This window comes from Ursus americanus, chromosome 18, assembly GCF_024610735.1.
Source record: "Ursus americanus isolate L20-20 chromosome 18, mUrsAme1.1.p, whole genome shotgun sequence".
NCBI classification, from domain to species: domain Eukaryota; kingdom Metazoa; phylum Chordata; class Mammalia; order Carnivora; family Ursidae; genus Ursus; species Ursus americanus.
Window position 1 is genome coordinate 22,127,628 of NC_142144.1, and position 12,848 is coordinate 22,140,475.

At 38.0% G+C, this 12,848-nt stretch overlaps 1 protein-coding gene across 2 annotated transcripts in view; it reads left to right on the forward strand.

The window, feature by feature from the left end:
- The window catches only part of SVEP1 (sushi, von Willebrand factor type A, EGF and pentraxin domain containing 1), a 192,962-nt gene that overhangs the window by 67,437 nt on the left and 112,677 nt on the right, over nt 1–12,848 (forward strand). For both annotated transcript variants that reach the window (XM_045814774.2, XM_087869486.1), the window contains exons 6-8: nt 392–571; nt 7,059–7,256; nt 9,481–9,599. In XM_045814774.2, the coding sequence (XP_045670730.2) occupies nt 392–571; nt 7,059–7,256; nt 9,481–9,599 (497 nt within the window). The remainder of the gene's footprint in view (nt 1–391; nt 572–7,058; nt 7,257–9,480; nt 9,600–12,848) is intronic.

Sequence of the window (12,848 nt, forward strand, 5' to 3'; positions counted from 1 at the left end):
GAACCTGAATCCCTGTCCTGGAAAAGACTCCTTCCTTTTGTTGGACCGTAGCCTGGAAAATCACAGCAAAGGCCCTGCTGAGGGTTGCAGAGGACCTCCCATTGTCAGCCACCTGCAATCTACAGGTGTCATCATCCTTCTAGGACTGGACTCCTTAGATAGCTTAAGTTTCCCACCTATGGGCAGGTGGCCGAGCACAGTGATTTTGCTTGGGCAGAGCATCTGATGAAACACTTGCTTTTAATTGTCCCACACTAGCTCAAAACATAATGGTGCGTTATTTACTATTTGCCATTTTAAGAAAAGGTATGTTCTTGCTTGCAATTTATTAAATTTAGAATTTTTGTCTTATTTAGTAAAATGTGACCTAGTTGTTTTCATTTTTATATAGTACGAACATGCCCTCATCTCCGCCAGCCCAAACATGGCCGCATCAGCTGTTCCACGGGGGAAATGTCCTACAGGACAGTGTGTTTGGTTACCTGTGATGAAGGGTACACACTAGAAGGAGGTGCTAGGCTTACCTGTCAAGCAAACGCCCAGTGGGATGGCCTAGAACCCCGGTGTGTGGGTAAGTCACTGAAGGCATGGTGCCTCTGGTAATTTATTTCTCTTGCTCTCATTTCTCCTCTTTTCTGTGAAGACCTAGAACTAAAATGGATTCATAATGAATATAATAACTACACGTCCGTATATACAGATGCACAGAGATACAGTTACGTAAATGAATACATTGTTTTATTCCCCTCCACTGGTAAAAAGACTTCTACGCCAGAATCCCATTTTCCAAGTCACTGAAGTTTACAGCTTCAAATGGTGATGGTTTGTTTTTGTTTTTTTTTTAACTGGGGCCAATTTGGAAGGATTTTTTAAAAAGCAAATGCCATGTGATCCCTTGCTTTGCTAAATACCAGTTACTTTCACCTTGTTGATGAAAGGACAAGATTATGAACCAGCAAACCTTAAGATAGACCATAGCATTCTATGTAATTGGGAGAGTTTTTGTCCTTCATGAAGAGTTGTGACATCTTACTACTGAAATTGGTTCCAGAATAAATTCAGGAGCTTTTCCAGTTTGCTGCTCCTTATATGCTATGGATACAAATAACAGTGGTAATAATAATGATGATGATAAAGGATAACTGCCATTTAGTGAATCCTTATTATATGTCAGATATAGGATACCTAGGAGCGTGGCAGGTGTATGATTAAATTGATGTAGAAGTGTTGGGGTTCAGAGCCGATGGCCAAGAGAGAATTCTTAAGACATCTTCAATGCTACAAGGTGGTTTTATTAAAGCATGGGGATAGGACCTGTGGACAGAAAGAGCTGCCTTCCTAGGGTTGTGAGGGGTGACTGATTATATACTTTGAGGTTGGGAGGGGGTTAGGGAAAGCACAAGTCTCCCAGGAATTTTGGAAACAAGGTTTCTAGGAACCTGAGGGGACTAGCTATTGTTAGGAAAGGTGATTTATTACGGTTTAGTAAAAACTCAGTCATGAGACCCTTCAGATGTTTATTAGTGGGCCATATGCTTGGAGGATGATTGCTAACATATATCCTGGGGTGTAGAGATTAAAGAAGTTTCCAAAAACATTTTTATGTATTAAAGTAGACTCACAGGATCCTGGGGGGTCCGGCTAAGAGTGCTTTTGCCCTTAGGAAAGTATCAGCATCAAGGCAGGTGAATTCCTAGAGGAATGTCACTCTGCCCGTTTCAAGGACTTGTTAGTGGGCTCTAGATAGTAAGGAAATTTAATTTCTTCTTTTGCCTTTGTTTTCCACATCAAAATAACCAACTCTCCAAAAAAAGGAAAAATAACTATATGTAAGGAATAAATTGAGATATGCCAGATTCCAATATGGGGGAACTAGGTGTTATAAATATGTCAGTTCCTTCCAAATTGATTTACAGGTTTGTTCTAGTATAATCTGGTATTGGATCCATGGTTGATAATAGAGGAAGGTATCACCAGGAAGGCGGTTAGCTTCCAGGGTTTTGGGGAGATTCATTTAACAGTCCAAGAATTGATCCTCACTGTGCAATCTCAGAAAAACTGATATTATCATCCTGAGAAGAGATTAATCTCTCCTGGACAGGAGAATGAAATTTACTATGAAACAAAAATTCAGTTCATTAGCAATGAGATACCTACTGTTACCAGTACTGTAAGACTTAGGCTGGACAAGCATGGTATTTCCCTGTAGGTGAAGCCACAAGGACACCCAAATCAAGAACACACTTAGTTTGCATAAAACCGAAGCAAAGGGAGTTTACTTCTTCACATATCCTACAGAATTAAATGAAGTGAAGGTGATGGGTCTCTCACTGTCAAGAAGGTGGCTTTTACAATGGGACAGTAAATCTCGATAAACCTCTGTAGTTGGGATGGTGTCTCCTTAGGCTAGATTTTCTATGTAAATACAAATGTTTACTCCTGAGAACCACCTCTTTCCCTGGTTCCATGACTGTCCACCTCCTCTTCTGAGGGACCCAACCTTTCATTAACAATAGTAATACCTCTAATAAGGATTTCCTGTTCTCACTTCTTCTTTAAATTGTTGTGCACATCTCTGTAATGGTTAAAAACATATGCAAATCTCGGTGGATTTGTGTAACTATCAAGGAAATTGCATCTCTTTACAGTTTATTGGGGAACAACTTACTGTGGCCTCCAAATTCTGACAACCACAATAATTACTGTGAAAATTCTGATTTTAAAAAAGCTAATAGAAATGAATAGACTGTGTATTGAAGAATAGAAAGGTACAAAAGAGAAAAATTTTGAACATGAAGTAAAATGAGGGAGAACTTATTCTCACCATCATAAGACAAATTGCGAACCCACGGTAATTAAAATAGAACATGAATTGTACAAGGGTGCACAGAACGATGGAGCTACACATGATTAAATATGGTACAGAAACAAACATTTGTTTATGGAAGAATATAACACTCAGTAAAGGAAATTCCAGAAGTCAATGGGAGAAAAGTTTATGTAAAAATTAGTTTTGACTCCACTACATACATACAAAAAAATCACCAAGTTAATTAATTAAATCAGGCAAATTAAGGAGTGAAATATAAGAAGAGATATAGGTTTTTATGAAGGAGAACTTTCTAAGAATAAAAAGACAATCTGAATTTTTAATGGAGAATAATTTCCTAAGAATAAAAGAAAAGAAGCATAGATTCAAATACATAGAGATTTAAATTTCTGTGCTTCAGGTGAATTCTTTACATCGTAATCAAAAGGCAACCAACAAAAAAGAAAGGGTATTTGAAACACAAGTAACTGTGTCAATGTTATTAGTGATTATTCTTAACATTTTCTAAGATATGGAACCAGACAAAACCACAAAAGAATATAGACTCCAACAGAGAGATAAAGGAAATGAATTCAATGCACACGTGAGAAATTAAAAAATATAATTTTTAAATGATAAAAAATGAAATTGAGGAACTCCTAAAACCAGTTACAAGATGTGGACTAAATTATACGCTGATGTAATTTTATAGTTATAAATCCTCTAATTATTAAACAGGGAGAATGAAAATAACTAAACATTAAATTTAAAAGTTAGGAAAAGAATGACTGCAATGGAATTTGAAAGAAATACACACTAATAATTAAGGAAAATGAACTATGAAGGGAGATGGAATGTCAAAGAATGGATAAGAGGGAAATCTTTGAAATTAATAAATTTTTATTTTTTTTACGATTTTATTTACTTATTTATTTATTTATTTAGAGAGTGCATGCACGCAGGGGGTAGGGGTAGAGGGTGAGGGAGAGAGAATCTCAGGTAGACTCCATGCTGAGCATGGAGCCTGGTGTAGGGCTTGATCTCATGACCCTAAGGTCATGACCTGAGCCAAAACCAGGAGTTGGATACTTAACTGACAGGGCCAGTCAGGTGTCCCCACAGTAATAGATTTTTAAATATAAGTTTTAAAAAATGCAAAAATGGATTTATTCCGAGAAGCTATAACAAAGCATATAGAGGCCCAAGGTTTTTCAGAGAATAAAACAGTATACATAAATTTGTGCACATAAATTAAAAATCCATGGTATTATGTATGATTTTCTATGAAAATCAAATTTTTTAAATGAGTCAAGAAAAAAGTAGAAATGCAAGGATATAATTACTTGTAAAAAAAACTGGAAAATGTTATCTGAGCATTAATTACTCCAAAAATGACTGAGGGATCAATGAAACTCTTCCAAACTTTGCAGAAACAGTAACTCTATACCATATAACTTGGCCCAAATAATGGAAAGCTAAATAATTTATATTAGCAAACGACTACAAGTTGCCAACTTGATAGCTATGACCAAAAAAGCAGATAATAAACTATGACAGTAAATATTCTACCAATCTACATTCAAAAGAATGGCCTGTCAACACAGGCAGAGTTTATCCTAGGTATGCAGACGGGCTTAAAATTAGATATAATCTATCAACATAATAAATTACTTCATTTTAACAAATAGGAAAAATTCATATGGTTACTTAGCAGAAGATAAAAGTGCCATCCATCATCATTTAAAACACATTTTCAATAAAATTCTGAGAAACTCATGTTGATAACTGATGTAATAAAAAAATATCCTTATTAAACCTGCAACCACTTATGGAAACAATATAGGCACACTTATTAAATCCAGGACGAGAAAAGGGTGCCCAGAATCATCCATATTGTTTAGTATTGTTCCCAAAGCCTGGAGCACTTGTAATAAATCATAAGATTAGAGCTTTGGGGAATTAAAATCATCATCGTTGGTAGATTACATGTCCACCCCAAAATGGAATGAATCTACTAAGAGAGTTGAGAGTTCACTAATGTCGTAAGAATACCAAATAAAGAACTTCTCCATATACAATGATAAACAGAATATATAGTGAAAAATCACATTCAGAAGATCTATGGAAAATATAAAATATGTAAGAATAACCTCAAACAGCAGAGTATGGAAACTGCGTTACACAAACTACAAAATGTTAGGGACAAAAAGAACACCTTAATATTTTTATAAAATTTTATCAAAATGTACATTCTGTCTAGATATATGTATAAGTAAAATGCAATCTCATTTAAAAACCCTAGAAGAGATTTTCTTTTTGCTCTTTTCGAAGTAGGAAGTGATTCTAGAGCTTGTCTGGAAGAATATGTACATGAAAGTCACGAAAATGAGATTGAAAGGGAAGAGTAATAAGGATAGTAAAGAGAAAGTAGCTCTACTGGGTTTTAAAATATATACTAAAACTACAAAAATGAAGACTTTGCAAGTACTGCTATATAAACAAAGACCAAATAAATCCCAAAGCTTTATGAGTTTCATGTATCACTAAGGAAGCATTACAGGTCAGTTGAGAAGAAAAGATTTATTCAATTTATTACATAGAAAAATTGGCTAGCTCCTTGGGAAAAACAAAGGAAACAAAGTGAAATTCTTGTGTGTCTTTAATTCACACCAGACACTGACATCAGTTCTTTGGAGGTTTTAAAGTATAAATTAAAAACTAAAATCATTAAAAATTAGAGGAGAGTATAGTTAAAATATGTGAATGTTAACCAATTTCAGAACTTAAGTATAAAAGAGGTGAAAGTGAAGTCAGTAGACTATATAAAAATTTAAGAATGTTTACTCAAAAGAACATAAGCAAACAATAAAGAAGAGAATATTAGGGAACAAAATCTCCAATGATTATGATAGCCAAAATGATAATTTTCTTAATTTATAAAGAACCATCCCTAAAGAAGGGATGTTGAGCCCCACATGGTCATTACATTTGAACCACAAATTTGGCTCTGATTTTCCTCTTCATTGCAGCAGAACAGAAAGTCGGGGTAGTCATTTGGCATGTATTGTGCAAAAATAAAGAAATGACCAATTTCTCAGGAAAAATTGCTTTTGCCGGCACAGGGGTTTGGAAGCAATTTCAGGGAGGAGGCATGGTGGTGAAGTGTTTTGGAGCACACAGAGTCTGCCACTTACCTACAGGGTGACCTCAGGAATGTTGACTGTGGGTAACTTCCCCATAGTTGTCCCTCAGCACTCCTGTTTGTAAGTGGAAATGGTAACAGTACCCCTCAGTGCATTGGGCTGAGTGAGTCAATACATGTAAAGCATTTGGAATAATGCCTGGCATATTATAAGCTGAATAAATGTTAGCAATTGTTACATGGGAAATACAGACTAAAGATGCTAGCAGGGCTGTCAGTAGAATCATCATAAAACAAATGTGCACATGGGCGGGGACACACACACACACACACACAGACACACACACACACCCTACGTTAAGTCTTAGTCTTGCCTTTCCATTCTGTTTGCATTCTGCCTCCTTCATCTATTCCAAAGATAACATGAAGAGTCAGGGCCCCAAAATGACACAGTGATTTGTGGGAGGGAATGAAAACTTTTCTCATATGTGCTCATTTAAAGATGGGACCAAAAGAACTCATAAAATGGAGACGGATGGCTGAATGTATTGCTTAATCCATGAAAGAGGGGCTCTAATTTACTATTTTAGTTTGTTTATTTTTAAAGATTGTATTTATTTATTTGAGAGAAAGAGAGAAAATGTGAGAGAGAGCACGAGGAGAGGGAGGGGCAGAAGGAGAGGGAGAAGCAGACCCCGCTGAGCAAGGAGCCCGATATGGGGCTCGACCCAGAACCCTGGGATCATGACCTAAGCCTGAGGCTGACGCTTAACCAACTGAGCCACCCAGGTGCCCTAATTTACCATATTATACTTAAGAGCCATAAATGTTCTGCAAACTGAAAGAAGGTGCTCCAAGCGAGTGATAAAAGTCAAAATTGGCATGAATTAAAATATCCGTTAGAAGTTTTTCAAGGTACTGATACACTGTCAAAATAACATGAGATAACCTAAGAGAGACAGTTTAGCATTATTTATAATGTATCATATGTTCAGTGTCATAAACAGATATCACTTAGTGACTTATGTCAATTCCAAGGCAGCATAACTATGTTTTTCTTGAAATTTGTGGGAATGCAAGTAACATCCTTTCATTTCGCTGCAATAGAGCGCCACTGCCCCACCTTTCAGAAGCCCAGAGGTGTCGTCGTCTCCCCACCCAGCTGTGGCAAGCAGCCCGCCAGACCTGGGATGACGTGTCAACTCAGTTGCCGCCGAGGATTCATTTTATCAGGGGTCAGAGAGGAAGTGAGATGTACCAGCTCTGGAAAGTGGAGTGCCAAAGTTCAGACAGCTGTGTGTAAAGGTAGGTCCCCTACATTGGTCAGGTTGAGAACGAAATTCCCGTATAATGACATGTTGGTACAGTGTGGGGCTGTCCCTCTTCGCAGCTTTTGCTGCAAATCCATGATAAAGTGGTAGGTGTTATCCTAATATACTCTATGAGGGTTTCTGTTCCAAAATGATAGATTTACAAAATCCAATTATAATATGCCAGGCAATGACAGAAGAAATAGAATATAAGGATAATGTTAAAGCTGGAGATCAGGTAAGTTTTCCATCAGTAAGTGAAAATCTCTGAGGAATTTCTGACCCCTATAAGGCCTGTGGAACTGAGTCAATTTAAAAAGAAAGAAGTTATCAGCACTTTGTGTTTTTTTTTTTTTTAGAGGGTGAGAGAGGGGCAGAGGGAGGGAGAGAGAGAGAGAATCCCAAGCAGGGCTCAATCCCACAACCCTGAGATCATGACCCGAGCCGAAACCAAGTGTCAGACACTTAACCAACTGAGCCACCCAGGTGCCCCAAGAAATGAGTTATCAGCCCTTTGAAACCAGCGTCCCATTACTTTCACGGGAGGACATTGCCACCTTACTCGCAACCAGAATGGACTGCTCTGAAAAAAGGGGTATTGAGAACAAAAAAGCATTCTTAGAAGTAAAAACATCAAAAATATCTCTAAGAGAAGGATTAGTAAAGTGGAACAGATGTTGAAAAGAGTATTAAGGATTTGAAGAACCAAATTGAGAGTTCCCTCAGAATGGAGAAATGATAAAGAACTTGAATATCCCAAATGATCACACCAAAAAAGACCGAAGTCAAGAGATAGCAATAATAGGAAAAAGCCCCAATGTCCATTTAATAAACAGTTCCAGAAGGAGAGAGGGAAGTGGATGGAGGAGAAGAATTTTCTTACCAGTAGAAGGAAGTGTCTCTGAGCTAAACTTGAAACATGAGATCAGTCATAGTCCCTGACTATGAGGCAGGCGTATTTTCACGACTGGTGAAATTTCTGAGGTCCAGAGTTTAACAAGAAAATCTTAAATCAGTTTCCAGAGAGAAAAGAAAAATTTCACAAAAGAAACAAGAAGCAGACTTACATGATACTTATTATTTACAAGTACAGATGCCAGAAGGAAATACAGCAAGGTCCAAAGAATACAGAAAGAAAATTGATAGAAACTTTAAGTTCCAAATCCAGTTAAGCTGTTTTTCAAGGGCGAATGAAAAATCAACTCCTTTTTTAGATTTTCAGAGTCAGTATGCTGATGCATATTTGTGGCGGAAAAGTGTCCGAGTCTCAGCCCCTCCAAGAAAAAGAAAATATAAATTGTATAAAGTGTTCAAGAAACAAGAAGATATGAGACACAGATTATATCAACTCAGATAAATTCAGCTGCCAAGTTATAGTAGACGTAATTTAACATAACTTAAAATAGGGAACTTTTTATGTTATATATTAAGAACGTAGCTCTACAAGTGACTGATGTGGATATGTTTAATATTACCACCTCTAACTCAGAGTCTGTATTGCAGAGTTTCACGCTGCAAAACATTTCATTGGCTTCAATCTGTTGTTTTGACAGTGCAGGGTAGCACTGCTAATTAATTCTACTTGACAGCCTTGTTTTCAAGTGTAGTTCCTTCCGGCCACAGTTAACATTTATTTTTTCTGTTTCTTTATTTCATTGAAAAATATTTACCACGCTTGCTGTGTATGCCAGGAACTATTTAACACAATGGGACAAGAGACGTCCTGGCCTTCAACAAATGTGAATTCTGTTGGGGGGAGAAAATTCAATTTCAAAATGGCGTGTCAAGTTTTGTGGTCAGGAAGGACAGAGGGCTGTGGGAGCCCAGGAGGGAGCACTTCCTGAGGAGTGAGTGTCTAAGCTAAGAAAGGACAAGGATGGGGTTACCTAGGTAAAGAAGGGAGAGCTCAGGCACATAAAAGAACCTGGGCAAAGGCCCAGGTGCAAGACCGTGGAGTTTGCATGGGAATGATAGCTTCCGGCGTGGAGAGTGAGTTCCGGTCGGGGGACCGTAAGAGATGAAGCTAAGAGGTCAGTCAGCAGGTACCAGGTCAGGAAGGGCTTCATAAGCTGTGCTGAAGGCAGTCGCATATTCCAAATTAATCCGGAATTGGGATGTAAAAAACGAGTCATAGAGTATTCATGTTTTTTTACCTCTTTCTTAAATGACTTAGAATTACGTATCAATCGGCTCATTGATCTGTTCATTTTCTGAGTCAGATGTGGAGGCCCCTCAAATCAGCTGTCCTAAGGACATAGAGGCTAAGACTCAGGAACAGCAAGACTCTGCTAATATCACCTGGCAAATCCCAACAGCTAAAGACAACTCTGGGGAAAAGGTAAGATTTGCACAAATATTTGCATCTGTTTCAGATGGATTCTAAATGCACTGCAAATATGTGTGATATTGAAGATTTACTAATATGCTAATGCTAGTACTCTCTATGTAAACTGTACTCATAAATATTAATGCCTCATTTGATAGAAGAATGATCAGCCTTGAGTTTTTAACTAGAACTCTCAGATAAAAATCTCTAAAATGGAAACTTTTATTCCATGGATCTGTTGTATTATGTATCCACTAAGATTACTGGACTAAGGAATTCTTTGCCCCTTACTTGGCTTTGATGATCTTTTAAGGAAAACAAAGAGGTGGAAACAATTCCTGTTTATGAACATATCTTTTAAAATATGAGCCCTAAATGATTGCATATTGGCCAATGTGAAGGAGAGATCCATTGTTTTTTGTTGTTTTTTTTTAAGATTTTATTTATTTGACAGAGACATAGCGAGAGAGGAACACAAGCAGGAGGAGTGGGAGAGCGAGAAGCAGGCTTCCCGCTGAGCAGGAAGCCCAATGTGGGGCTCGATCCCAGGACCCTGGGATCACAACCTGAGCCAAAGGCAGATGCTTAACAACTGAGCCACCCAGGTGCCCCAAGAGATCAGTTTGTAATTCAGCTTTCTCTAACACAGTATTTTGTTCAGAACACAATATTTTAATATTATATATGGCTTGAGATAATTATCTGTCAGATGTTAAAAAAGGAATTCAGGGGTGTCTGGGTGGCACAGTCGTTAAGCATCTGCCTTCAGCTCAGGGCATGATCCCAGCGTTCTGGGATCGAGCCCCACATGAGGCTTCTCCACTAGGAGCCTGCTTCTTCCTCTCCCACTCCCCCTGCTTGTGTTCCCTCTCTCTCTGGCTATCTATCTCTGTCAAATAAATAAATAAAATCTTAAAAAAAAATGGAATTCATTTAGGATTTAACTGCCCTTGAATCTACAGTTAGTATTCACATATATGAAGATGCTTTTATGGTATATTGTTTTCACAGCTGCACATAAACATGTATAAATTGTGCCAGCCAGGATATATCGGGGTGGGGGGGCCACAACAGCACACACACAAAAACTGTTCTGATCATTGTGTTGAATATACTTAGAATTAGGGTAACTTTTAAAAAAAACTAACTATAGTCACCATGCTGTACATTATATTCCCAGTATTTATTTATTTTATAAATGGAAGTTTGTACCTTTGATTCCCTTTACCCCACTCCCCCCCGCACACCCCCATCTCCGACAACCACCACCTGTTCTCTGTATCTAGGAGTTTGATTTTTGTTTTCTTTTTTTTTTTTTTTTTCTTTTTAATGATTTTTATTATATTATGTTAGTCACCATACAGTACATCCCCGGTTTCCAATGTAAGGCTCAATGATTCATTAGTTCTGTATAACACCCAGTGCACCATGCAATACGTGCCCTCTTTACTACCCATCACCGGTCTATCCCATTCCCCCACCCCCCTCCCCTCTGAAGTCCTCAGTTTGTTTCTCATAGTCCATAGTCTCTCATGTTTCATTCCCCCTTCTGATTACCCCCCCTTTCTTTATCCCTTTCTTCCCCTACTGATCATCCTAGATCTTATGTTCCATAGATGAGAGAAATCATATGATAGTTGTCTTTCTCTGCTTGACTTATTTCACTTAGCATTATCTCCTCCAGTGCCGTCCATGTTGTAGCAAATGTTGAGAACTCGTTCTTTCTGATAGCTGAGTAATATTCCATCGTATATATGGACCACAACTTCTTAATCCAGTCATCTGTTGAAGGGCATCTCGGCTCCTTCCACGATTTAGCTATTGTGGACATTGCTGCTATGAACATTGGGGTGCATATGGCCCTTCTCTTCACTACGTCTGTATCTTTGGGGTAAATACCCAGTAGTGCAATGGCTGGATCATAGGGTAGCTCAATTTTTAACTTTTTAAGGGACCTCCACACTGTTTTCCAGAGTGGCTGTACCAACTTGCATTCCCACCAACAATGTAGGAGGGATCCCCTTTCTCCACATCCTCTCCAACAATTGTTGTTTCTTGCCTTGTCTATTTTTGCCATTCTAACTGGCGTAAGGTGGTATCTCAGTGTGGTTTTGATTTGAATTTCCTTGATGGCTAATGATTTTGAACATTTTTTCATGTGTCTGTTAGCCATTTGTATGTCTTCATTGGAAAAGTGTCTGTTCATATCTTCTGCCCATTTTTTGATTTGTTTATTTGTTTCTCGTGTATTGAGTTTCAGAAGTTCTTTGTAGATCTTGGATACCAGTCCTTTATCTGTAGTGTCATTTGCAAATATATTCTCCCATTCCGTGGGCTGCCTCTTAGTTTTTCTGACTGTTTCCTTGGCTGTGCAGAAACTTTTAATCTTGATGAAGTCCCATAAATTCATTTTATCTTTTGTTTCTCTTGCCTTTGGGGATGTGTCATGAAAAAGGTTGCTTTGGCCGATGTCGTAGAGGTTGTTGCCTATGTTCTCCTCTAGAATTTTGATGGATTCCTGTCTCACATCGAGGTCTTTCATCCATTTGGAGTTTATTTTTGTGTATGGTGTGAGATAGTGGTCAAGTTTCATTCTCTTGCATGTAGCTGTCCAATTTTCCCAGCACCATTTATTGAAGAGACTGTCTTTTTCCCACCGGATGTTTTTTCCTGCTCTATCAAATATTAGTTGCCCAAAGAGCCGAGGGTCCATTTCTGGGCTCTCTATTCTGTTCCATTGGTCTATGTGTCTGTTTTTGTGCCAGTACCATGCTGTCTTTGTGATCACAGCTTTGTAGTACAGCTCGAAATCCGGCATTGTGATGCCCCCAGCTTTGTTTTTCCTTTTCAACAGTTCCTTGGAGATTCGGGGCCTTTTCTGTTTCCATACAAATTTAAGGACTGTTTGTTCCAGTTCTTTGAAAAATGTCTTTGGTATTTTGATCGGGATAGCATTGAAAGTGTAGATTGCTCTGGGTAGCATGGACATTTTAACTATGTTAATTCTTCCGATCCATGAGCATGGAATATCTTTCCATCTTTTTATGTCTTCCTCAATGTCTTTCAAGAGTGATTTATAGTTTCTAGAATATAGGTCCTTTACGTCTCTGGTTAAGTTAATTCCAAGGTAACGTATGGTTTTTGGTGCTATTGTAAATGGGATGGATTCCCTAATTTCTCTTTCTTCGGTCTCGTTATTCGTGTATAGAAATGCAACTGATTTCTGAGCATTGATTTTGTATCCCGCCACGTTACTGAATT